At 35.7% G+C, this 24,798-nt stretch overlaps 2 protein-coding genes across 6 annotated transcripts; one reads left to right on the top strand and one right to left on the bottom strand.

The window, feature by feature from the left end:
- Nucleotides 1–7,216: 7,216 nt before the first annotated feature.
- On the top strand, nucleotides 7,217–14,523 carry TMEM126A (transmembrane protein 126A). 2 transcript variants are annotated; one of them, XM_054576366.1, is made up of 5 exons: nucleotides 7,217–7,388; nucleotides 9,374–9,472; nucleotides 12,197–12,390; nucleotides 13,403–13,517; nucleotides 14,185–14,523. In XM_054576366.1, exons 2-5 carry the CDS (start codon nucleotides 9,381–9,383, stop codon nucleotides 14,375–14,377), a joined length of 594 nt encoding a protein of 197 aa, XP_054432341.1. In that variant the 5' UTR covers nucleotides 7,217–7,388; nucleotides 9,374–9,380; the 3' UTR covers nucleotides 14,378–14,523. The 2 variants fall into 2 exon arrangements, with proteins under 2 accessions (XP_054432341.1, XP_054432342.1); XM_054576367.1 differs by having other exon boundaries at nucleotides 7,218–7,388; nucleotides 9,374–9,476.
- A 3,410-nt stretch (nucleotides 14,524–17,933) lies between these two features.
- On the bottom strand, nucleotides 17,934–23,463 carry CREBZF (CREB/ATF bZIP transcription factor). 4 transcript variants are annotated; one of them, XR_008529379.1, is made up of 4 exons: nucleotides 22,153–23,463; nucleotides 21,867–21,944; nucleotides 20,714–20,782; nucleotides 17,934–18,926 (listed from the first exon to the last, which is right to left on the bottom strand). XR_008529379.1 is itself a non-coding variant. In XM_054576369.1 (2 exons), the coding sequence occupies exons 1-2, from the start codon at nucleotides 23,214–23,216 to the stop codon at nucleotides 21,929–21,931; spliced, it is 1,080 nt and encodes a 359-aa protein (XP_054432344.1). In that variant the 5' UTR covers nucleotides 23,217–23,463; the 3' UTR covers nucleotides 19,007–21,928. The 4 variants fall into 4 exon arrangements, 1 of the variants encoding a protein (XP_054432344.1); XR_008529381.1 differs by having other exon boundaries at nucleotides 21,524–21,944; XR_008529380.1 differs by lacking the exon at nucleotides 17,934–18,926 and having other exon boundaries at nucleotides 19,007–20,782; nucleotides 21,524–21,944.
- Between the last annotated feature and the right edge of the window lie 1,335 nt (nucleotides 23,464–24,798).

Here is a 24,798-nt window from a genome sequence, read left to right on the forward strand (position 1 = left end):
TAAGAGGGGAGTTTATAGTGGTAAATATAAAAAGATCTCAAATCAAAAACCTAAACCTACACCTCAAGGAACAGGAAAAAGAAGAACAAACTAAACCCTAAGTTAGCAGACATAAAGACATAATAAAGCTTATAGAAGATATCATTGAAATAGAGAATAGAAAATAACATAAAAAATCAATAGAACCCTTAGCTAGTTTTTTAAATAATTTTCAAAATTCACGAACCCTTAGCTAGACTAAGAAAATAAAAAAGAAGACTCAGATGGATAAAATTAGAACTGAGTCTACAACTGATGTGACAGAAATAAAAAGGATTACAAGAAACTATTATGAACAATTATATGCTAAAAAAAATTAGATAACCTGGAAGAAATGGACAAATTCCAAAAACATGTAACCTACCAAGACTGAACCATGAAGAAATAAATTTGAACAGACCTGTAACAGGTAAGGAGATTGAAGCAGTAATTAAAAAGCTCCCAACAAAGAAAAGCCCAGGACCAGATGGCTTCACTGGAGAACTGCACCGAACATTTGAAGAATTCACCCCAGTCCTCCTCAAATTATTCTTAAGAATTTAAGAGGAGGGGGCACTCCCCAATTCATCCTATGAGATCAACATTATCCTGATACCAAAACCAAATGAAGACTTAAGAAAGCAATATACCAATATTTCTAATTGATATTGATATAAAAATCCTAAACAAAATATCTGCAAACTGAATTCAACAGCACATTGCAAGGATCACACACCATGATCAAGTTGGATTTATACTTGGAATATAAGATTTTAATAAGCAAAAATCAATCAATGTAATAAGCCACATTAACAAAATCAAGGACATCACCACATGATTATCTCAATCAATGCAGAAAAACTTAACGCTGTTTTACAATAGATACTCAACAAACTAGGGATAGAAGGAAACTACCCCAGCATAATATAAGCCTCATATGAAAACATTATAATTAATATCATACTCAATGGGGGAAGACTGAAAGTTTGTTATCTAAGATGAAGACCAAGGCAAGAATGACTGCTCTTGCCTTTGTTATTCTATACAGTACTGAAAATTCTAGCAAAAGTAATTAGACAAGAAAAATAAATTGAAAAGAAAGTAAAATTATCTCTGTTCACAAATAACATGATCTTAATATGTATGAAAAACAAAAAATCCCTATTCCAGAAAAAACTGTTACACCTAAAAACAATTACATCAAACTTGCAGAATATGAAATCAACACACAAAAATTGTGTTTCACTGTGCTAACAATGACAAATCAAAAAAGGAAATTAAGGAAAAAATCCCATTTACTATAACACTAAAAAGGATAAAATACTTAGTAATAAACTTAACCTAGGAGGTAAAAGACATGTACACTCAAAACTACAAAATGTTACTTAAAATATCAAAGAAAATACAAGTAAATGGAAAGACACCCAATGCTTGTGGATTGTAAGACTCAATATCATTAAAATGTCCATATGACCCCCCAAAAAACCTAGAGATTTGGTGCAATCCCTATCAAAATTCCACTGGCATGTTTGGCAGAAGTAGAAAAAAATCCTAAAATTCATATGTAATCTCAACGGACCCTGAATAGACAAAATAGTGTTGAAAAAGAACAAAGGTGGAGGCCTCACACTTCAGGATTCAAAACAGTACAAAGCCACAGTAATTAAGATGATGTGGTGCTGGCATAAAGATAGATATATCAACCAATGAAACAGAATAGGTAGTCCATAAATAAATCTTTGCATATATGGCCAAATCATTTTTCTTAATTAATTATTTTTAGGGAGAGAGTATGAAAGGAAGCAAGAGAGGGAGAGAAATATCAATGTAAGAGAAAAACATCAATTGGTTGCCTCTCATTAGCACCCCAACTGGGGACTGAACCTACAGCCTAGGCATGTGCCCTGACCAGAATTTGCACCAGTGACCTTTCACTTTGAGGGAGAACACCCAGCTAACTCAGCCACACTGGTCAGGGCTATGGCCAAATGATTTTTGACAAGAATGCCAAAACACAATGGAAAACGGATGGTCTCTTCAACACATGGTGTTTGGAAAACTGGATATGCACATGCAAAAGAATAAAATTGGACATTTTTCCATATATAAAAACTGTCTCAAAATGGATTAAAGACCTAAATGTAAGACAAAAAATTACAAATATCCTAGAAGATGATTTGGGGAAAAACTTCAGGACACCGAATTTGATGGTGATTTCTTGTCTATGATACCAAAGTACAAGCAACAATCAAAATTATACAAATGGGAGTATATCAAACTTAAAAAGTTATCCATGTCCAAACAATCAACAGAATGGAAAGGCAGCCTATGGAATGGGAGAACTAATAAATGGCTTCTTATATATCTGATAAGGGGTTATATATCTGATAATCTAGAATATTACTTAACAACAACAAAAAAATAATCCAATTAAGGCCCTGGCCAGGTAGCTCATTTGGTTAGAGCATCATCCCAATATGCCAAGGCTGTGGGTTCAATCCCCAGTCAGAGCACATACAATAATCAACCAGTGAATGCATAAATAAGTGGAACAACAAATCAGTGTTTCTCTTTCTCTCCTTTCCTCTCTCTCTAAAAATCAATAAATTTTAAAAATCCAATTAAAAGATGAGCAAATGACTTGAATAGACATTTCTCTAAAGAATATATACAAATGGTTAATAAACACATAAAAAGATGCCCACCATCACTAATCATTAGGGACAAGAAAATCACAACCACTGTGAAATATTTCTTCATACCCATCAGGATGGTCACTACTGAATAAACAGAAAGTAAGTGCTGGCAAGAATGTGGAGAATTGGAACCCTTGTTCATTGTTGGTAGGGATGTAAAATGTTGCAGTCATTGTGGAAAACATATGGAGGTTCCTAAAAAAATTAAAATAGAAATACCACATGATCTAGTAATCTCACTCCCGGATATATATCCAACAGAATTCAAAGCAGGACCTTAACGAGATACTTGCACACCCATGTTCATTGCAGTGTTATTCACAATGGCCAAATGGTGGAAGTATCCCAAATGTTCATCAATGGATAAATGGATTTTAAAAATGTGATATATACATGTACATACATTGGAATATTATGCAGCCTTTAAAAAGAGAGAAATTCTATCACATGTGATAAACTGGATCAGCCTCAAGGACATTATGCTTAATAAAATAAGCCAGTCATACAAGCACAAATAATGTATTATTCCATTCATATGAAGTATCTAAAGTAGTCAAACTCATATAGAAACAGAAAACAGTAAGGTGGTTACCAAAGGCTAGGGAAAATGGAGAGGGGTAATCAGTGTTTAGTGGGTACAGAGTTTCAGTGTTGCAAGATGAAAAAGTTCTAGAGACCTGTTGCAAAACAATGTGAATATACTTAACACTGCATAAGTATATACTTATAAATGCTTAATATGGTAAACTTAATATCTTTTACCACAATTTTAAAAACTAAGGCTAAATACTTTTTAGATTTGCAAGCAATGAAAGAATTCACCACCATATTTACTTTCCAATATGTAAAAGAGAATATTTTGGGTAGAAGAAAAAAAGATACCAGATAGAATATGGATCTATAAAAGAATGGAGAGTACTACAGATGGTAAATATGTGGATAAACATAAATTTTCTTTTATTTATGTATTTATTCATTTTTAGAGAGAGGGGAAGGGAGGGAGAGAGAGGGAAATATCAATGTGTGGTCACCTCTTATGTGCCCCCTACTGGGGATCTGGCCTGCAATCCAGACATGTGCCCTGACTGGGAATCGAACCTGTGAGTCTTTGGTTCACAGGCCAGCACTCAATCCACTGAGCCACACCAGCCTGGGCTAAAATTTTCTAATTTTAAAAAAATATTATAAAGACAAATGACTATTGAAATAAAAATAATAATTTAATAAGTGTGTATTGTGTGACTTATAGAAATGTATGACAACAATAATACAAAGACTAAGAAGAATGAAAGTATACAGCTGTAAAGTTCTTATATGTAAAGTGGTATATAATATCACTTGAAGACAGATTGTGATAAATTAAAGATGTTATTGTGACTTGAACTGTACCCTTCCAAAACATATTTTCAAGTTTTAATCCCCAGTACCTGTAAATGTATTATTTGGAAATAGGGTCTTTGCAAATTTAATCAAGTTAAGATGAGGTATACTGGGTTAAGGCAAGTCCTTAACCAATTACTGGTGTCTTTATAAGACAAGAAAAATTTGAGTATAGAGAGAAGATGGCCACAAGAAGCCACAAAGATGCAAAGGGAATTGTCATGTAACAACAGAAGCAGAGATTGGGACAATGCATCTACAAGCCAAGAGATACCAAGGATTGCTAGCAACCACCAGAAACTAAGAGGGAAGCATGGAAGATTGTCCTTCAGCACTTCAGTAGAAACCAACCATGCCGAACAACACCTTGATAAAAAGACTTCTAGCCCCAAAAACAGTGAGTGAATAATTTTTTTTGTTTTAAGCCACCCAGTTTGCGGTAGTTTCTTACAGTAGCCTAAGGGAACTAATACAGGTGTATAGTGTGCATGCTAAAGCAATCATTACAATATCTTTAGTTTTATCTAATAAGCCAACAAAATAATAAAATAGAATAAAGTATATTCAATTAATCCAAAAAAAGCCAAAAAGAAAGGAAAAGGGGAATGTAGAATAGATGGAACAAATAGCAAGATGATAGATTTAAATCCTAGACTATAAAAATCATATTAAATATGTGTTCTAAACAACTTCTTCATTAAAAGCCAGAAATTTTCAATATATATAAAAAACAAAATTCAATTATATACTGCCTATAAGAAGACTGCATTACATATAATGACATAAATAGGTTAAAAGTAAAAGGATGGGAAAAGTTAACTCATATTAACACTAATCAAAAGAAAGTTATTGGAATGGTTATATTAATATTAAACAATTAATATTAAATAACATATAATAGTTAACTGCAATGCAAAAGGTAGTACCAAGGATTAAGAAGGTTATTTCATAAAAATACAGGGATCAATTTATCCTAAATGTTTATTCACATAGTAATGGAGCTTCAAAATACATGACGTAAGAGCTGATAGAACCGAAAGGAGAAATAGGAAAATTTCCAAAATAGTCGGTGATTTCATTAACCTTCTCTCAATAAATGATAGAACAAGTTGGTGCAAACTCCAAAAGGATAAACAAGTTTTAAACAATGCTATCAACAAATTTATACTAATTGATGTTTTAGAACAGTTGGCACAACAGCAGCGGCATATATATTCTTTTCAGTCACACATGGAACATTTACCAAGATGGACCAGACTCTGTGCTATAAATATCAGTACATTTAAAAGGATTCAAATCACACAAATGTATTCTCTGATCTCAGTGAAATTTAATTATAAATCAATAACAGAAAGGTACCTGGAAAATTGGAACTATTAGGAAGCTAACATACTTTTAAATAACACATAAGTCAAAGAAAAGAGCAAGAGAAATCAGGAAGTATTTTCAACTGAATTAAAATAATAAACAGCATTTCAAAATCTGTGGAATACAGTAAAAGCAGTGTTTGGAGGGAAATTCATAATATGAAACACATTTTGGGGGAGGGAAGAAATCTCACTTAAATGACTTCAATTTCCTAACTTAAAACATTAAAAAACGAAGAGCAACTTAAATCCCAGGTAAGAGTAAGAAAGGAAAAAATATAGATCAGAGCTTAAAACGATCCTATTGAAAACATAGAAAACAGGAAAAAAATCAGTGAAATAAAGAACTGGTTATTTGAGATCAAAAAATGATAAACCACCAGTCATATTGAAAAGACATAAAAAAGAGAAGAAGCAGATGACTGATACCAAAAAAGAGAGATGTGGTCTCACTACAGATTCTACAGAATTTAAAGGATAAGGCAATATTATAAACAATTAAAGCAATAAACTTGAGAACTTAGATGAAATGGACATGTCACCTTGCCTTGTGAAGAACATTGATTTTTAAAATAAAATATCAATGTAATAAATTTCTTCCAGAATGGCATGCTACAGATTCGGTATAACATGAACACTTATTAATTCAAAATTTGCTTCAAACCATTAAATATGAAATTGGAAAAAGAGCATAAAATGGAGCATTAGGAAACAAAGTATTCTCTTACACACACATTATAATTAGTATCTTAATAAGCTGTTTTTCCCAAACTTTCTCTGCGGTTACCTTTGAAACTGCCCAATTGGGACTTATGCTGACTTTCTACCCTGGAATCTAAAGACCTGTTTTTATTTTTGTGGTTTATTGCCTAGAGAATATTTGACATTAAATAAATCCTTCTCAGCCAAGGAGTCTTAGGGGCTCTTCTCACCCTGCTCACCTCACCTTATGAAGTTTTCCCCTTTATCTGGAATACCACTTCTCCTTTGATAAAACTCAATTATTATCAAAGCAACTTTAGTAAGCACTTTTATTGCAAAATAATAAACGAAAATGTTATTTCCCCTCTTATTTTATAGATGAGGAAAAGGCTGCTCGGATGAGAACTAAAACATCTTCAGAGGCTTGGTCAGGTTTCGTTCTCAATTGTCCTGACCGATGGAGCCACCAGGCTCCCTGGCTCTTTAAACAGCTTTTCCTAAGCCACATTCACTCTAATCTGCTTTTTTATAAGCATTGTTAGGCAGGTCTCCAGGGAATCCTCAGAACAAGCTCCTTCTCTTGAAGTGCTGATTATCTAGCGATGGGACAATAAAGTAATTTGCAACATGGCACAGGGAGCTAAAGATCCAAGGGAAAAGAGAAGATCGACGGAGCAAAGAAATCTCCGGTTTTGACTTAAAAAAATATTTTATTTTTCCATCATCATTTATACCCATCCTCATATCCATCGTAAGCCAAGAGCTGTGCTGTTTTCTTATACCCCTTGTACACGTCGAGGTACATTCTGTCGGCCTGGAAGTTAACGTGCCCAAGGTCGGTTTTCAGTGGAAAGAGCAATTTGTGTAACTCGACTTTCACCTGGAAATTTCAGCCTACAAGCTGTACCCTGAGCAGCAGAGTTAAGCTGAACACACTCTCTCCACGTCAGTCAACGTCTCGCTCCTCACCAGCCCAGCACCTCCCCTGGCTGTAAGCCCCTCAACCAGGAAGTCGCTGGTGCGTGCAACCTGCGTCCTGGGAGCCCAATCAGCAGCCGAGGCCCCGTGCCACCTCTGGGACCAGTCACGTGGCAGCCAAAGATGGCTGCGCCCGGGCAAGTTGAGTGAAGGTTGCAGTGAGCCTTGGTGTGTGAGGAATCCCGGAGGAAGCACCGACTTCTGGGAGGAGAGCGTAGAGTACGGACCTTTCGGAGAAGGCAGTGCAGTAAGTGACTGGGTATCAGAAGCACAGCACGGGAATAAGCCTCTGGGACTGGGTTGGAAGGGGAGGAGAGGAGTCGGCCCTGACCGTCTCTTCATTTTCCACTTTAGAGGAACCTTATATTTAAAGCCAATAGGAAAAAAAAAATGCTTGCACTTGAATTTAACCCCGGGTTTACTGACAATTTACTGGGTATCCTGGGCATAACTTAATTTTCAGAGGCCCCACTTTTCTCATTGCCTATCTCGGAGCTATCCTGAGTGACGTGAGGTAGCTAATTAAAAAGCAACTTTAAATATTTGTTGAATTTAAAAGTGGCATTATCTTTGATAGGGATTTATTGCTAATGACGAGGACAAAATAACCTACTATGGGTGGCCGGGTCAGAACGTTTACCGAATTAAGGATGACTTCATAGCACAGCCACAGGGCAGAAACAGCTAGTTCACAGAACTCATAACCTTACCAATATACAGAGCATAGAACAGAAAGAAAACTAGTAACAGCATTAGGCCGGACTTTCCGAGGAAATAATTTCTTTTATTTCAGACATATAACTGTACACTTCATATATACCGAATTTGATTATCTCTCCACCCTCCTCCACCCCCCAACCGCAACACAAGCAAAGCGGATCAAAGCTTCTCTATGGGTTAGGGATTATCTATCATGTTATTGTAACCAAAGCCTTCAAAAAAATTGAGTCCGGGATACCTAGATATATATTTCTAAGTTTGCACTGTACTTACTAGGTTAATTTTAAGTTTGGATATACGAATTATTAGTGCCCTCAACGTTATCCAAATGATCTCATATATTTTAACAGGTACCCAATAAATATCTGTTGAATTACTGAGTGTTGTTAATCTTGCAGTAAATGGGATAGTGAACCAAGAAAATCTAATTTCATAAAGTCATGTTGACCTTTGCCGTTATCTCTGAATTTTTGCTTTACTTAACTCTGCTACCTGAAATCTTAATAAGCTAAATCTTCAGGGAAAAAGTTAGCATTAACCATTGCCCTACTCTGGCATTCACCCCAACTAGTGCATTGATCAACAAACTACTGGCTTGTTGGCTAGAGGAAGCCTATAGTTTCTGTATAGCCAGCCAGCTAAGGATGATTTTTACATTTTTAAAACTTTATTTTAAAAAAGTATTCAGCAAAGACCATAAGTGTCCTGCCAAACCTAAAATACGTCTGTTTCTATAGATGAAACATTTGCTGACCTGTGCTGTAGGGTATACCTAGAAGTGAAATTGTTGGGTATGTGTGTCTTTTACCTACTAATACCAAATTCCTTTCCAGAGGTTGTACCCAAACTGGATGTAATTTATGCTCCCACCTACAACACAAATTATCCCAGTCTTGCCAGTAATGGAAATGGCCAGGTGGTTTTTTGTTTTTAGCTAACATAGGCATACAAATTGGTATTATTGTGGTTTTAAGTTCTGCTTCCCTGATTAGAAATTAAGCATATTTTCATTTTTATTGGTTCTTTGGCTTTCTTTTCAGTGACATGCTTTCAAACTTAGTCAGTTTTCCTTTTGGGTTGCTTGCCCTTTTATTGTTTCTACTTCTTTACATATTCTGGGTATTAATTATTCTTGTCAGTTATATTAAACATTTCTCCTGCACTGGCTTATCTTCATGGTGACTATTGAACGCAGGTTCTTTGTTATTAGTTTAGTATTAGTTTCATGTCTTTCAGTGTTATTTGCAAGTTAAATATTTTTAAGGGCTGTAAAGATACTCTATTTCCTAGAAGCTTTATGTACTTCTTTTCATCTTTTGATTTCTGTTTCACTTAGAACTGATTTGTGTGTGGGTGTATGTGGGAGAAGGATATGGTATGTAGGCAGTTATGAATTCCATCTATAGCTAATTCTCTTGAAATTATTAATGGTCTTCAGAAGACTTTTATATAAACCCCTTTGTTTTTTTCTATTGATATACATTATTGAAATGTTATTTTTAATTTTTTAAGACTCAAGATGGAAAATCATGAACCAGTTCATACTGTCAAGGAAAAACAAATTTTTGAGATCATAACCAGAAAAATCAATCAACTTCCAGAAGCAGAAAGGTAGGTAAGATCCTGTCTTGATTTAAAAATATATTTTACCAAGTGGATTTTCCTTGATTATCTCAAATTTATTTGGTTTCGGTGTAAATAACATTGAATATCAGAAGGAAACTGAACCAGTTTTATTGCCTTGAGAAAACCGAGGCCCAGCAAGATTAACCATTTAGTTTGAAGTCAAGACTAGACTTCATGCCTTTGGGCATCTCTAATTATATGATGGTTCTCATTTTTTCCATTTGAGTATAGTCAAATGTAAATCTGTGGACTCATCTAAATGTCAGAACTTTAAAATAGCTTTTGTTTTATTTTTTGGCGTAACAAACAAATTTATTTTTCACAGTTCTGGAGGCTGAAGTTTGAGGTCAGAGTGCTGGTATGGTCGCTTTCTGGTAAACAGTCTCTTCCTGGCTTGTAACCTTCTTGCTGTGGCCTCACACGGTGAGAAGAGAGATAAAATGGCTTTTAAATTGTCTTCGTTTTTATTATTATAATGGCAGTCTAAGAGAATGCCATTTAACACATGCAGCTAGAAAGGAATCTCAGAGAACAGGACTGTTGAAAGATCTTTAAGATAGTATTAAATAGAAAAAGGCTATGTAGGAAACATACTGATCTATGAAGACAACCCTGAGTGAACTATCGTACACTTTGACAAAATGTTTTTAGATTTCCTAGGCAAGAATGCTTTTTTGGTCAGGTTAAATTTAAACTGAAAATCTGAGACAAAAAAGGATGAAAAGGAGTCAGCCTGGGGAGAAAGAAGGAACAATACCTCAGGCAGAGGGAATGGCATATGCCTAAGCCACGGGATAACAGTTCGTCATATTTGAAGAACCAGTGTTACTAAAGTACAAAGGAAATGGGCATAAGGTTGAAGGAACAGGAAGTTTTAAACAGGGAATGATGTGATTCACCTAACATTTCTAGAGTACATTCCAGTACTTTTTGGGAAGAAAATTTGAGGTAGCAGAGAAAAGCAAGACCAATAGAAAAATGCATAATAATCCTGGTAAGTGGTGATGGTAGGTAGGGTGGTAGCAATTGAGATAAAACTAGGATAGGTTTGGAATACAAAGTAATTTCACATACTCTGTATTTCATTGCTGTTTGTTAAATTTGGTCTCCTATTTTATGTGTTTAGTTCATGTGTCTAGTTATTTTGTGTTTGTTTCAACAAAATGTCATGAGTTTCTAGTTGTATAGGCACTTTTTTGGAAAATTGACCAGCAAAGGATCTGCTAAATAATTTGGCACTTACTGAATTATTAAAAATGTGACTTAAAGCTATACTGAATTAAAATATGGTTGGGAGACAGCAAACTTTGCTATTCAGATTCGAGTTGCATTCCTTATTATATATTATAGTAATATATTGATATATAACATAATATGTAAAATATATGTGGGCAAATTACCTCTGAGCATTCATTCCTCTGACTAAAGTAGAGATGATACATATTGCTCAGGATTGTTATGAAGATAAAATAACTTATTTTAGAGGAAGCGTTCAAATTTCCAATTTCCACAAAAATAAGTGTTTCACATTCATGTTTTGTTATTTGCCAAGTTTTTCTCTAGGCTCTCATCACTCTTTAAAAATTATTTTATGTATTATAAGTTACTAGACTGCTTCTCTCCTACTGCTGTTACCATTTTAAGACTTGTGTTGTATCTCAAGTTTACATGACTTTCACCCTTTAATTAACTGAAAACAATGGAGGCAGAAGATAATTTGTTGTGCCTTCAGCAGCAGGTCTGCTGCCTACAATAACATGATTGAGTAACAAGCAATATAACACAAAAAGTAATACCTCATACAATGGAGGAAGCTATATTAGGAATTCCTAGAAACTCTCTTAAGAAGAGTGTTAACCACAGAAGTCAGAGGGGATACTGTATGGCTAATTTGGTTAAGAGTAATGAGAAATTTAAGAGACCAACATCTGTGTTGTAGATGACAAGGCAAGGTGGTCAAGTTAAGCAGTAGGCTGAAGAGTTTGAAGTACTTTCAATATCCAGCAATAATTTTTGGTATTTTTTCTAAAACTAAGGAATGCTGAGAGCAAGCATTTTAAACTCATACATACTTTAGCTTAAAAACTGCTTCCTATCTCAAGATATCATTTTATTCTTATTTCAGTGGGTTGTTGTAAGATACCTGGCATAGAGTATCCCTTAAATGTTAGTAGTCTCCCAACCCCTCAATCCTTACTCTAATGCTTTATGAGAGAATGAAAGGAAACAACTCCACCTCTTTGAATGCCTTCTATGGGTCAGGTGCTAGTGAAACCAAGAGGAACTTCTTTGTACTCATTGTCTTCAACTTGTTTACAGTGGGGAACGCCTTATAATGTATTGTGCTAGAGAGGTAAGTATTGGGTATTGTAGGAGCCCAGAGGAGAGATATCCAAATCAGACTCTTCAGAAAACTTCCCTGCTATAATATAGTTGGGAGGAAATATCTGTACTAAATTATCCTTTGCAAAATCACTAAGTATATTTAGCAAAAATCTAAATGTATCACTTTTACTGTTACCAAATTCAAAAGCCTTTCAAATAAAAATCTGTATGTATAACAACATAATGAGGTTTTTCTTTTATGGAGCTATGAGGGATAGGTACTCCTCAAGTCCTAGTATGCTCTTTAACATACGCCAGAATTGTTGGAGAGCTCCTAACACACAGTAGAGCCAAAGTAATTTTTTTTTTCTTTTACCCATTCAGGAATCTACTTGAACATGGATCAACATACATTGGACTTAATGCTGCTCTCTGTGGCCTAATTGCAAACAGTCTTTTTCGGCGCGTCTTAAATGTGACACAGGCTCGTATCGCTGCTGGTTTACCAATGGCCGTGATCCCATTTTTGATAGCAGACGTATCTTATAAGGGTTTTATAAGTTTACCCTTGAGTACAGGTAAATTGTTTCACTATTACCAGAGTGTGCTTTGATATATATTATTTGTACCCTGCATAAATCCTTAAAATGGCAATTCATATTAGCATGGCCTACCATACAAGTACACATACATAACAGTTCTAAATACTTTACTTTATTTAACTTATCTTTCCCATAGTGCTTAAAATAAAAAATATCTGGAAACTCAATTTAAAAAAAAATGCTGACTGCCATTGTTTAAAAAAAAAAAAAAAATTATAAAGAATTCCTTAAAGGGAAAAAACATTTTTATGGGCATAAGACTTTTATATAGTAAATCTCTCTAAGTACTTAATACACATACAAGAATTATCAAATATATGGAGACTTGATTTCCTTTTAACAGTTTACCATGAACTGAGTGCTTTGAGTATAGCTCATCATGAAAATTTTTGACTAATGATTTAAAATACAAGTATTACTGTAAGTGGTGCCAGGGAGGGAGGCAGTCCATTTAAGTTCTCTTCTGCTAAATGCTCTAAATTTGTTAAAATTGTATGAGTATTTTGCCTGAATCACCATAATCAGTGTGGAAAGAACTTTTCATCCAGGGAAATGTATTGCCCAGTGAATTAAACAGACTGAGGAAAACATAAGATATTATACTAATTTGGAAGTAAAGGATTTCATAAAAATGAAGTCACACTATATAATATATATAAAAATACAAGATGAAGTATAAAGTGTAAAAAAAATTCCCATGGGTTAAAAAAGTTTATCTTAAAGATAGAAAAGCTAAAAGTAACACAAACCGTTATTATATGCATGCAAATTCAGAATAAGAGAATTTTGAAGATGGTTAACCAGTTATTCCTATTTTAGGTTATCTGTATGCGTAACTACACCTTTTAACATGCCTTGCAGAATTGCATTTGCTGTATTACTGCCTAAAAATTGAGGCTGTGATACATATAGAGGGAACTTGCATTCTTTAAGTCATGTTTTGCTTGACTATCATGACCTTCATTTCCAGAACTGATTTTTTTCCTAGGTGATTTGAACTGTGAAACCTGCACCATAACACGAGGTGGATTGGTTGGACTTGTTCTTGGTGGTATATACCCTGTTTTCTTGGCTATACCTGTGAATGGTGGCCTAGCAGCCAGGTAAGATTGTTTTCTCATAGTCATTGAAAAATTTTAGTAATGTATAAATAATTACCTAGAAAATGTACAACTTAAAACAGCAAAATCATTTTCTCAGGCCCTGTTATGATTTGAGAGAGTTAAGGCTTGTTTTTTTCTTCTAAGTAATCAGCTATTCTCAAGAATTTGCACACAGTTCTAGAAATTTTTCACACTGTAGCTCTTGGGTGTGTAGTTCAGGTTCTTAACCATAATTTACAGTTTAGGTTAATTTATAACTTACAAAGCTGCAAATACCATCTCTAGCATTAAAACTATGTTATATACACATTGCCTTAAGAATTTGAGCACTTCCACCAAAGGAAAATTCCATCAGAAAATGTCTAGTTATATTCCTACTCCAAAATAACTGTTATTCTCTGATGAACTTTTATATCAAGCAGTCTATGCTCTGAGCCTCCAGGAATGAATGGAGAAAGGGGCAAAAAAACAAAAAAAAAACAAACCAAAACGAACAACAAAAAACCACCCAGAAGGAGAGTTTTAGGACAAATAGTAGCATTGCCTTAATCCTTACTTAGAATAAACCAATTAAGATTTCTGGGATTAATATATATATATATTGTGTTATATAGATTTGTCACTTGACATATTTTCTAGCAAACTCTTCTCAATGTTTTCTTAACAGGTATGCCTCAGCTGTGCTACCAGAGAAAGGAAACATTTTAACCTACTGGATCAGAATTTCTAAGCCTATCTTTAGAAAGATGTTATTTCCTATTTTGCTCCAGACTGGATTTGCAGCCTACCTTGGCTCTAGACAATATAAACTACTTATAAAGGCTCTTCAGTTACCTGAACCTGGCCTAGAAATTCAGTGATTGTTAAACAAATGTGTTTGCAACAATAAAACTATAAAAATAACGTGTCTGCTATATAAACAGATTTGTAATTTATCACATGAGGTACAACTCTTGAGACCTACAACAAAAAGCTACACAAGGCATCAAAAGGCTGAATACTAATAAATGCTACCCACTTAAACGAGAACGTAACTTCCCTAGTTTGCCCAATAGTATCTCTTCATTGCACTTGCTCTATTCCTTTATATTAGGCAGTTTGGTCTTTAACACACAAAAAAAGTAATCATAAAGTAGTTTACAATGAAGACTTCATAAAGAATCCATACAGGAATGAAAATTGGGGGTAGTATCAGTACAGCAAATACTATTAACACTTCATTTTCCCATTTTTTCCATAGGTAGCAACCCATAGAATCTTAGAACATACATACCAACCTGCCTCCCAGAGGCATCAATTCTTTACAGGTGTTTATTCTGGCTCAGCTTGAGCTCTTCTAATGATATAGGTACATACTTCAAAAATCGCTGTATTTATAACACAGCGATTATATTTTTATTGGAAAGCTATATTCTTAAAAGGCTGAAGTCAGTTCTATCTTGGAAGTTTCCATCAAGTATGGAATAGTTTTTGGACTCAGACTTGAGCCTTTCTTTTTAGCTGTGTGATGCTAAGCAAGTTAACTAGCCTTTCTGGCCCTCAATGCTCATCATTAATGTCACTCAAGATTGGTATTATGTAACATGTAATTTGCCTAACAGTGTCAGTATCAGGCAGTCACATGGTGGCCATATTCTTCCTATGGTTCCTGGTTTTGGAAATATCATCCTTCCTTGTTTTCTAAGAGCATTTCAATTTTAGACGTGACCTATTGTGTTCCTCTTCCTAAGTCTTTTGATCTCAACTCTTTAAACCATTTTCTTTTGTGACAGCATCTGTATCAGTACTGTCCAATAACTCTGTGATGTTGTATATCTGATTGGCAATGTTAGCTATTAGCTACTGAGCACCTGAAATAATGACTAATGCAACTGAGTTACTGAATTGTACATTTTAATTAAATTTTTAGCCAAGTGTGGCTAAAGGCTACAGTATTGGACAGCACCTATCTAGACAAACACTTTTCTTATTAAACAAATTAGTCATACCAAATAAAATATTACAAAATATCAGGTCATATTCATAAGCATCCTAGATTTTCCTTCCAGATACAGTGACATAGCTGTTAAGTAACCTTAAGCTACTCAAAATCGTATGAAAGGAGAACATAGCTGGTCACCTAGGAAAGGCACCTTTGTGAAATAAGCTTTCTCCAAAGAAAGCAGTGCAGCCAAAAATTAAAGTGAAATTAAAAAAAAATACATTTTAAATTTTCAGAAAGCAAAGATGATTTATTCTTTCAGCAGGTACTTAAAATGTATTATTCCCTACCACATTTATGTAAGAAATGATCCCAATGAAAAAGCAAATTACTCTGTTTTACAATGGATATTCTCTGAATTAGAGAATACAAGTGATTTTTCATCTGTTTTCTATAATGAATATGCTTTACTTTTACAACTAGAAAAAAATATGTATGTAAAATTTAAAAGGAGAAAGTTTCCTATTATACAAGCTAAAATACCAAGCTAAAGCTCTGACCCCAATTTACACATTGTATCTTCATTGTCACTTTTATTTAAATCACAGTTCTATTTGTCACTGTAAGACGGTGGACGGACAATGAATTAAAAGTAATTCCTGACTTCAAAAACAAGAAACCCCAATTACTAAACTAGACTCCTTAAAAGTAGACAATGGTATAATCAACTTGGATAATTTAAAACCCACTGATGTTACCTAATTAGTGCAAATTGTTTCCTTACATACCCTTGAACACTCCTACATTGTTTACTCCCTAGCATACCATTTATAAGTGAATACAAGAATTTACAATGGTTTCAGGATTTTTCTAGTATGTCCTTTACACTGTGTATTTCTTAAATCATCTTATCAATTAAATGGGCAAGTGGACAACGTAAGCGAAAAAGAATGTTATTTTAAATCTGTTGCTACACATCTAACCAAAATTTTTGGTCAGGGGCAGATGCATATGAATTTGCATTATAATTTAAGGAAACAGTCATTTGTAGCAAAGACCTAAAGAACAGTGCCTCAGGAAAACAGTTTTTAGTATTTCAGTTCAATGACAGTAAACAAACTATTTAAATCTGTCTTTTACAATTTACTTAGTTATTTGGCTTTAAAAAGAAAAGGTTCACATATTATTCTTAAATTAATATAATTTGCAAACCCCAAACTGTAAATACACTAATAGCCAGAGGTAGGGTTGGGGGTAGTCTAGTAAATTGACCTCAATGGGTATATAGGAAAAGATACAGAATTTGGAGGCACACTTTGAAGAAAGTTGGCCCATTAATAAAATACAAATCTGCATTATTAGCACAACTACACAAATGTTCAAACACCATTACTGACTAGATTTTTAAATTAACCAAAAATTGAGCAAAATATTCTCATCAAAATAAGTAACTTTGGATCAACAAGGTTTTAAAAAATTATTAAAATCTGTTGTGAACTGGCTTCTTTTTGTGGTAAATACCTGAGTATGAAATCAGGAATGTACAAATCGGGGAATGGTAAAAAACTAGGAATAAAAACACTACTGTCAATAACCAAAGCAATGAAAAAGGAAAGTAACTTTCTATTAACCTATATATAAAAATAATCAGTATAGTTCTAATATTACATGATTTATGATCCTAATTATAATTTACTTTCTGAATAAAATTTAAAATATCTCCAGTTTTATTTTTCTGCATTTCAAAACTGAAAGTAAATGACTATTTCCAGTCTAGGACAGAGCTCAGTCTGATATTAAAAGACAACAGGGAGTAACTAGACAGAGTATTTTGGTATTCAAGCTGAAATGTATAAAATATACTGTGCCAGCCAAACAGAACACTACAAGTTTCTAATGAAAGCCCTCCCCATTTTTGATTCCTGGCTTAGGTGGTAACTACCTGGCTTTTGAAGAAGAAAACAGTACAATAAAATACAAAAATATAAATATTTGGGAGGATCTTAAAACTTTGTATTGAAGGTAAGTCTGGGAAAAAAACTAAAAACTTGAAAATATTTTACTATCTAGTTATCAGATTGGCTAGTTTAAAAACCTGACCAAGTTAGTAAGACCTTAAACCTTCAAAATGATAAACTTGGTAATTACGTATTTTAAGAGAATTACTCATTATCAATGAATTATCTACTTGTGTTCCATTAAAGCGGTACAGTCACCAAATAGTGTTGCTGTCTAATCACTGTTTGCAGAATTATAACCAGCTGTACTGTTTGTACTGTAAAAGTATCTATCCAGTCACTTAAGTATAAGCGACTGGGAATGCTCTTTGCTGTCAAGCATCACAGACACTGAATGTACTTAAAATACAAGATGCTGAGTGGATTTAATAGGTTTTGTATAATATCCTACAAAAACCAAACTGTAGTTATGATAAATTATTATGGAAAGAAAAGAAATGAGAGCCTGAGTCCCTACCCTCTCCCACTATAATGCCCAAATGTAAGACAGCACAGCTCAGTCTAGACCAGGTAAAAGAATGTATTAACATAACCCAACAAAAATGAAATAAAACAATCCAGAGTTTTGCGTGTTTTTTCACACTGTAATAAACTGGAAAAATGTTTAAGTAAACAACCGCATTCCATGAAAAAAGCCACTCCCATCATCCAGAATACTAAAGCCCTTATATAACACTAGAGAAATTTTAATTTATGTAAAACAGTAGACACTAGTATACCATTCATTAAAAACCTCAAAATATTCAAAAGAAAGTTACCAAGTACTCAGAGAAAGCTCAATAAACCAAAACCTCAGAATCCACACATCCTGGTATTCCCTGAATTGCCATTAACTACCCACATATTTAATCATAAACCAACTTTTTCAAAGATACACAGACAATGCATCTATTTAAAAAGATTACTCTTTATAGTTAAGGACTGTACATTAACTTTCACATTCTACTTGGCAAGATCTGTCTGTACTTCAGATTATTTCTCATGTTCCAGGAAATAAATACAAACTCATGATATGCCTGTGATCACTGATGGCCTGTTTATGCAATTCTACTCCACTAAATGTAATTCCATAGAATGTGTTCTTGATTATGTAAAGAACCTAATAATACTCCTTGATGAAAAAACTATAATTCTCTTCTCCAACGGTTACAATTTTTTAAAAGGTATGCGAAGAACTGAGTATCACTCCTATGAAAGACAAAAAGTATAATTTTGTTCCAAAATTAACTTAGTCTCATGTATTTCTATTAAGTCTTTCAAGGATTCCAGAGAATCTTTTCATATCTCCATTTCTGGAAAGTGAAACCAGTATAGAAGTAATTTGGGAACTTGAAAATGGCATTCTTTTTTTTTTTTTTCAGCAGATGCCAAATTTTTGACCGACATGGCTCCCACAATTACTTTGTTATCATCAGTCCAGTCAGTTAACAGGTTGTAGGAAAAGATTCGTTTTTTGCAGACACTGCTAAGCTGTTTAAAGAGAAGAGAGAGAGATTAATTTAGTGATTATAAAATGTACAAATATTTAAAATATTTTGAACACTTTTGTCGGCTTATATCAGAGGTGTGACTACATTTTAACAAACGTGGACATTTTAAGTTACGTCAGGTCAAGGAAGTGCAGAAACAGTAAGTCAATATGATAGAAATAGTAGGTCAATATGATGTGTTAGTTCAATTAATGTATGAATTCCTGTCACCATCAGAAGACAAATATTAAAAAGCTGTATCTTTAGTCTAGTTTTATATCATTTGCCATAGAGGCAAAATTAGGAGAAAAAAAAAGTTGCCCAAATACTAAATTGTCTTTATCCATTACAGAAAACGAGCCAAACCTGAAAATTTCAAAACAATCCATATATTCCAGAAATCACCTTTAACCAACTATTATTCATCAGAACACAATTTTCTAAAAATAGTAAGACAACAGTTTCATATTAATCATAACCTTTTAATTAACAAGTAGTGAATAGGACACTTTAAGATATTGTTTACTACATACTGAAATAAACAGATCTGTTGTAAATTCAGAAACTCAAACATTTACAGTAAAATGTGCTTACACATAAATATGACCAAATTTATTTAAAGCCCCTGATAGATCGGTCCTAAATACATGCAATACCATGTAAAAACAAGACCATGAAGTTGATGTAAAAAATGACAAAATCACTGAGTCACCAAAATTAGAAAAAAAAAGGAAAATGAAATGGAAACTAAGAAAAGACAGTTAAAATATAAGTAACCTAACAAAGCAGCTTTAAAAATAGGCGATACTAGTCTCCACTTTCAAAAGTTCTTAATCAAGTATTTCCAAAAAACTGCCATTTATAAAATGACATTCTACAAATCTACACTTGGAATTTCAAAGCATCCCAATTCAGAAAGCTTTTGACTACTGTTTTTCCCGAGCCCCAACTTCAAATAATGCAGGAAAATCATTGACGTTAGGAGAAAATATTCCAAGGAATCGTATAATTTTTAGAAAAAACGCACTTACTGCTTCCAGAACCTTTTAAGACCCACAGTCAGCATTAACAACAATCATTTTTCCTATTCTCATCCATTATTTTTCAATGTCATATTAGAGATGAAAAAAGTGTTTGAGCCCATAACTGAAAGATCATCAAACCTGGTTTTATTATGACACTGTATTTTTGTCATTGGTACTGCACAAAATTATATACAAAGAAATATATACAAAATGTTCAAGTATTAATTAAATTTCAATTCAAGGCTTCAGTTTCAAAAAGCTACATTTAACATATTCCATAGATAGCACAAATTAGTCATTTCAAATAACTCTTCCAACTACTTTTGATATATATAAATATATTTTGGTATATATTTATATATATTTAAATATTTGTATTTCAGTAGGCACTAAAATATCCATGCATTGTGAGGGGCTTGCTCCTGCACTTAGGTATAAGCAGGTTCATCCACTCCAGGTTGTGAGTTTGGCTACTACCCATTCATGCTCAAGTGCAGTAGATGATTTTACAAAATCTGCTGTGATGCACTGGAAACCAGAGACCAAGTTTGGTCTCAAATAGCATTATCTAGCAACAAAACATTTACAGTTGTGCAAGAACAAGGATTCCATTTTCATAACCAAATAACAACAAAATAAAACATTTTGTGTGTAAGATAACTTACATCTTTGGACTGCTGGAAAATACTTTTTAATTATGAACATTTTAAAATAAGACAGCAGAAGCCCTGATATTACCTCTTTTCCTCATTTCTTATACTACCTTTTAAAATAAAGCAGGAAATGTGGCCAGCAGCTGGTCCCGTCTCTTCTGCCCCAACAGCTGTATCCACTTTAGCACAAAGAAAAACAAGGATGCTAAATAGGTATATACTTTATCAAACAGTGATGTTTCACAAAGAATTTCTTAATGCCTCTTACACTGAAGGCCACCGTAACTCAGTATATACAATTGGACGATAGATAAGAGTACTTCAAGGGAAGAATGTATCCCATCTTTGGAAAGAGTCAATCATGTCATTAAGTAGACAGAACCATTCGATTTCTAAAATTATTTTTAAATAGGACAAATAGTTTTTAAATACAGAAAATAAGATTCTTTGTGAAGCCTCACTTTACATGTTTTCATTCATATTTCACAACCTTTAAAATCTAATCATACATAAATTTAACCTAAAATTTTAATACAACAAAAATAAAGGTGTTCAACAATTTATTCATACTCAGTGACAGGGTAATATCACTGTGCTGGCTCTCAAAGAAACATTTCATTAACCATTCTCATTCCTCCTTCAAGTAACTAACACAGGAGTCTGATATGCATGTTAACTTCCAACTTCTCTAATGGTGAGATATTAAAATCTATTAATTTGAATATTGTATTTCTATATTTTCTACTTAAAACTAAAAGGCATTCTTGAATATTTAAGAGTTATTTCGCTGTCACTCCCAGCAAAACAACTATCACATTTGTGCATGCCCCAAACATTTATTGTCAACCTCTGAAAAGTTGTCCTAAAACTGGAATTCCAATTTGCACCTCGTACAACTCGGAACTTCCATTCAACTTCACCTGTTTCACTGTCTCCAAACTGTATCTCTATTAGCAGCTTTCAGTGTACAGTTGGAATCGATGTCTTCCAAGGCCATGTCCACACTGGGGACAGAAGAGCTAGGTACACGCAACTCTGAACAAGGGGACACATTAACAGCTATTTCAACCATAAGAAGCATCTTAAATACATTATTGACCAGCACAAGTCTGTTTCCAGGGTGGACAGGGCCCAAATTAGACTCCCCTCCCACCTTCCAAAAAAGAAAAAAAAATAATCACACACACACAAAATTGAGATGTTGCCCATTAAAGTAGACTAAGCAGCAGAGCATGAGCGTTACGTGAAGAGATGGATCCTTACCAGGTTGTGAGACGGGAACGACTGTTCTGTAACCCCTACAACGGAGCCTGGCAGGAAGGAAATCACCTAAAAAAGAAACTGTCAGAGAGATTTAATAGTCACATGTTATCATTGGGAGTTGGTTACAGTGTCACATTCATGCTTTTAGCTAAACACTTAAAGATTCAATATTACTTTTTTTCCTCCTGAAATGTGTCCAGTGAAGATGTCCCACTAAGGTGTTTTACATGGTGTAAGGGAGTTGAAAGGGGTAAACGCGGATAAAGAGCAGATTACTTGACCCTACATTTTAAGAGAAGACGACGCCTTCCGGGCGCACGCCGAGCAGAACTCCACCGACACCTTATCCTTGTCCACATGAAGACACACTCCTCCCGCTGAGTCGTCCTCTTCTAGCAGGTCCTGCTGCTGCTTTCCCACCGGCAAGGCGTAGTCATGGTCACCGGCGGGCGAGTCTCTGAAGAGCGAGGTGGTCAGCCGCAGTCCCACGCCGCTCAGCCGGCTCAGCAAGCGAGCCAGTCCGGTCTCGTTGGCCAAGACGGCCCGTAGGTAGCGACTCTCCTCCTGCAGTGCTTGCACGCGCTTGCCCAGCTCCCGATTCTCGGCCCGCAGCTCCTGGTTCTCGGCTGCCAAGGCCCGGACTCGACTCTCCAGCCCCATCACGTACTCCTTTTTCTTCAGCCGATTAAGACGGGCAGCAGCCGCCGCCGCCTTCCGAGGACTCTTTGTCGCCGCCTGGGTGCTGTCGTTGCCGCTGCCGCCGCCGCCGCCTCCAGGGGACTTTCTCCGCCTCTTTTCGCCGCTGCCACTGTCACTGCCGCTGCTGCAGCCTCCGATACCGTTTAACAGCCTCTGCAGCAGGTCAGAAAATCGCTGCATCTCAGCAGCCGCAGACTCGTCGTCGTCGTCCCCTCTCCAGAGGCCGCCGCTATCGGAGCCTCCGCCAGACGAGGAGAGGGGCCCGGGCGAGCTGAGTTCGGGTTCCAGATGCCAGTCTGGTTGCCGGGGGTCCAGCAGATCCGCCAGTTCCAGCCCGGACAGAAAGTCCATGTCCTCCGTCTCTTCCCCAGGGACGCTGGCGACCGCCTCCTCCTCCATCTCCTCTGGCGAGGGCGCGCGCAGCCCTACGCCGCCGCGGCCCCCCCTCCCGTCCTCCACCTCGCCCTCGTCTCCGCGCGGCTGCTTACTGCCTGCAGATCCAAAGGCCGCCGTCTCTTCGTCCTCCGCCGCTGCTGCCGCCCGGGTCAAGTCCGGGGGCAGTAAGCAGGTGGCGGCCTGCGCAGGACTCTCGCTGCGGGTTGGTGAATCGGTGCCGGAGGCCGCCAGCAGTTTGGTCAGGATGTGCCTCATGGGGCCCAGCGGCGGGCCCACGTAGGCCCCAGCCTCTCAGACCGGGCCTCGCGGGCCCCAAAGACCCCAGGCCCCAGCGCGGGTAAGCGGTGAGCCGACCAGAACGAAACGAAGGGGAAAGTCCGAGTCGCTTCCCCTCCACACTTGGCTGGTGCACCCTCCGCGCCCAGGCGGGGGAAGGAAGAAAGATCAAGACAACGAGGCGCCGCGATGACTCGACCGCGCCACCGAGACGACGGCCTAGGCGGAAGTCGGTCCGTCTCGCCCCAGCCCCTCCCACGGCCTTTCGCGCTCCACCTGGCTCCAGTATCGCGAGAGTTCAGGGAGACCTGGGGTGGGAATAATTCCAGATTTCCAGTGATGTCATAGTAACAGCCGCAAAACTAACAAAACCCCGAGTTTATTGAAAAAGTGATCTATTCTCTCAGCCCTCACTTCGCAACTCTGCATTCTCTTCTACTTCCAATGAAACCACTCTAGCTCAGAAATTACCTTTAGGATACCAACTTTTGAATAAATTTAAAGTTACCCTGGATTTCTCCGGAATTTATGACTGGTGACCAGATCCCTCGAAATTGCTCCTTTCCCCTTTCGCTATAATACAATATCTTTTTAATTACAACACTTACAGAGTAGTAGGAGAAAAAAGTCGTAAATAAACCACTCATATATAATTTAATTTTCCAACTTTTTCTTACAAAAACTTCCAAACATATTGAATATAGTACAGATTTCACTATAATTCAACCCAATACCCAGACTCGACAATTTAGCAATTAATGTTTTGCCATATGCGCTTAACCTGTATATAAGTGTTTGTAAAAAACACTATGTTTTTTATGAATTATCCCAAAGTTCCAGACAATACACACCACCCTAACATAGTTCACTATGCCTCTCTAAACATAAGGACATTCTCTTTTATAATCATAACGTTATTATCAGGTCTTCAGAAAATTAACAATTATTTGGTAATACTATTACCCAGGTCTACTCAAATTTCCTCAACTTTCCTCAGAATAATCTTTTACGTGGATATTTTCTTTTGATCCAGGATGCAAATAAGAGTCACTACATTCGGTTGCTATGTTCTCAAACTAGATTAGTTCCATTTACTTTTAAGTTTTTCTTAATATTGATTTTCTAAAGAGACAAAGTAGGTTCTTTGGAAAAATTCACCACATTCTCGTTTTGTTTCTTCATAGTGTTATCTTTGTTCCTTTAATCTCACATGGAATTTGAGATTTGGAAGCAGTTCACAAATACATTAGAAACAAACAATTCAAATTTTTAACAAGCAAGGCCAGTGAAAATATAGATGAAATAGGAAGATAAGGATTTCTAAAAGAAGGAAAGGTTAGTTCGGAAAAGCATAGACAAATTGAGCTAACAATAGGCTAAGCTTCCTGGCAGCCCAAACCAAAAAAAAAAAAAAAAAAGAAGCAAACTTTCCTTTGTTCATGAGTAAAGTAAACCATGTATGAATTCCTTACCCACTTTTCAAACTCTTAGGTTTTAAACTTCTCTAGGGAATATTGAATAAAGCAGCAGTTAACCTCAACAATAACTACTTTTATTTATA

Source organism: Pteronotus mesoamericanus, unplaced genomic scaffold (assembly GCF_021234165.1).
Source record: "Pteronotus mesoamericanus isolate MK-2021 breed Mesoamerican mustached bat unplaced genomic scaffold, CSHL_Meso_final contig_33, whole genome shotgun sequence".
NCBI lineage: Eukaryota > Metazoa > Chordata > Mammalia > Chiroptera > Mormoopidae > Pteronotus > Pteronotus mesoamericanus.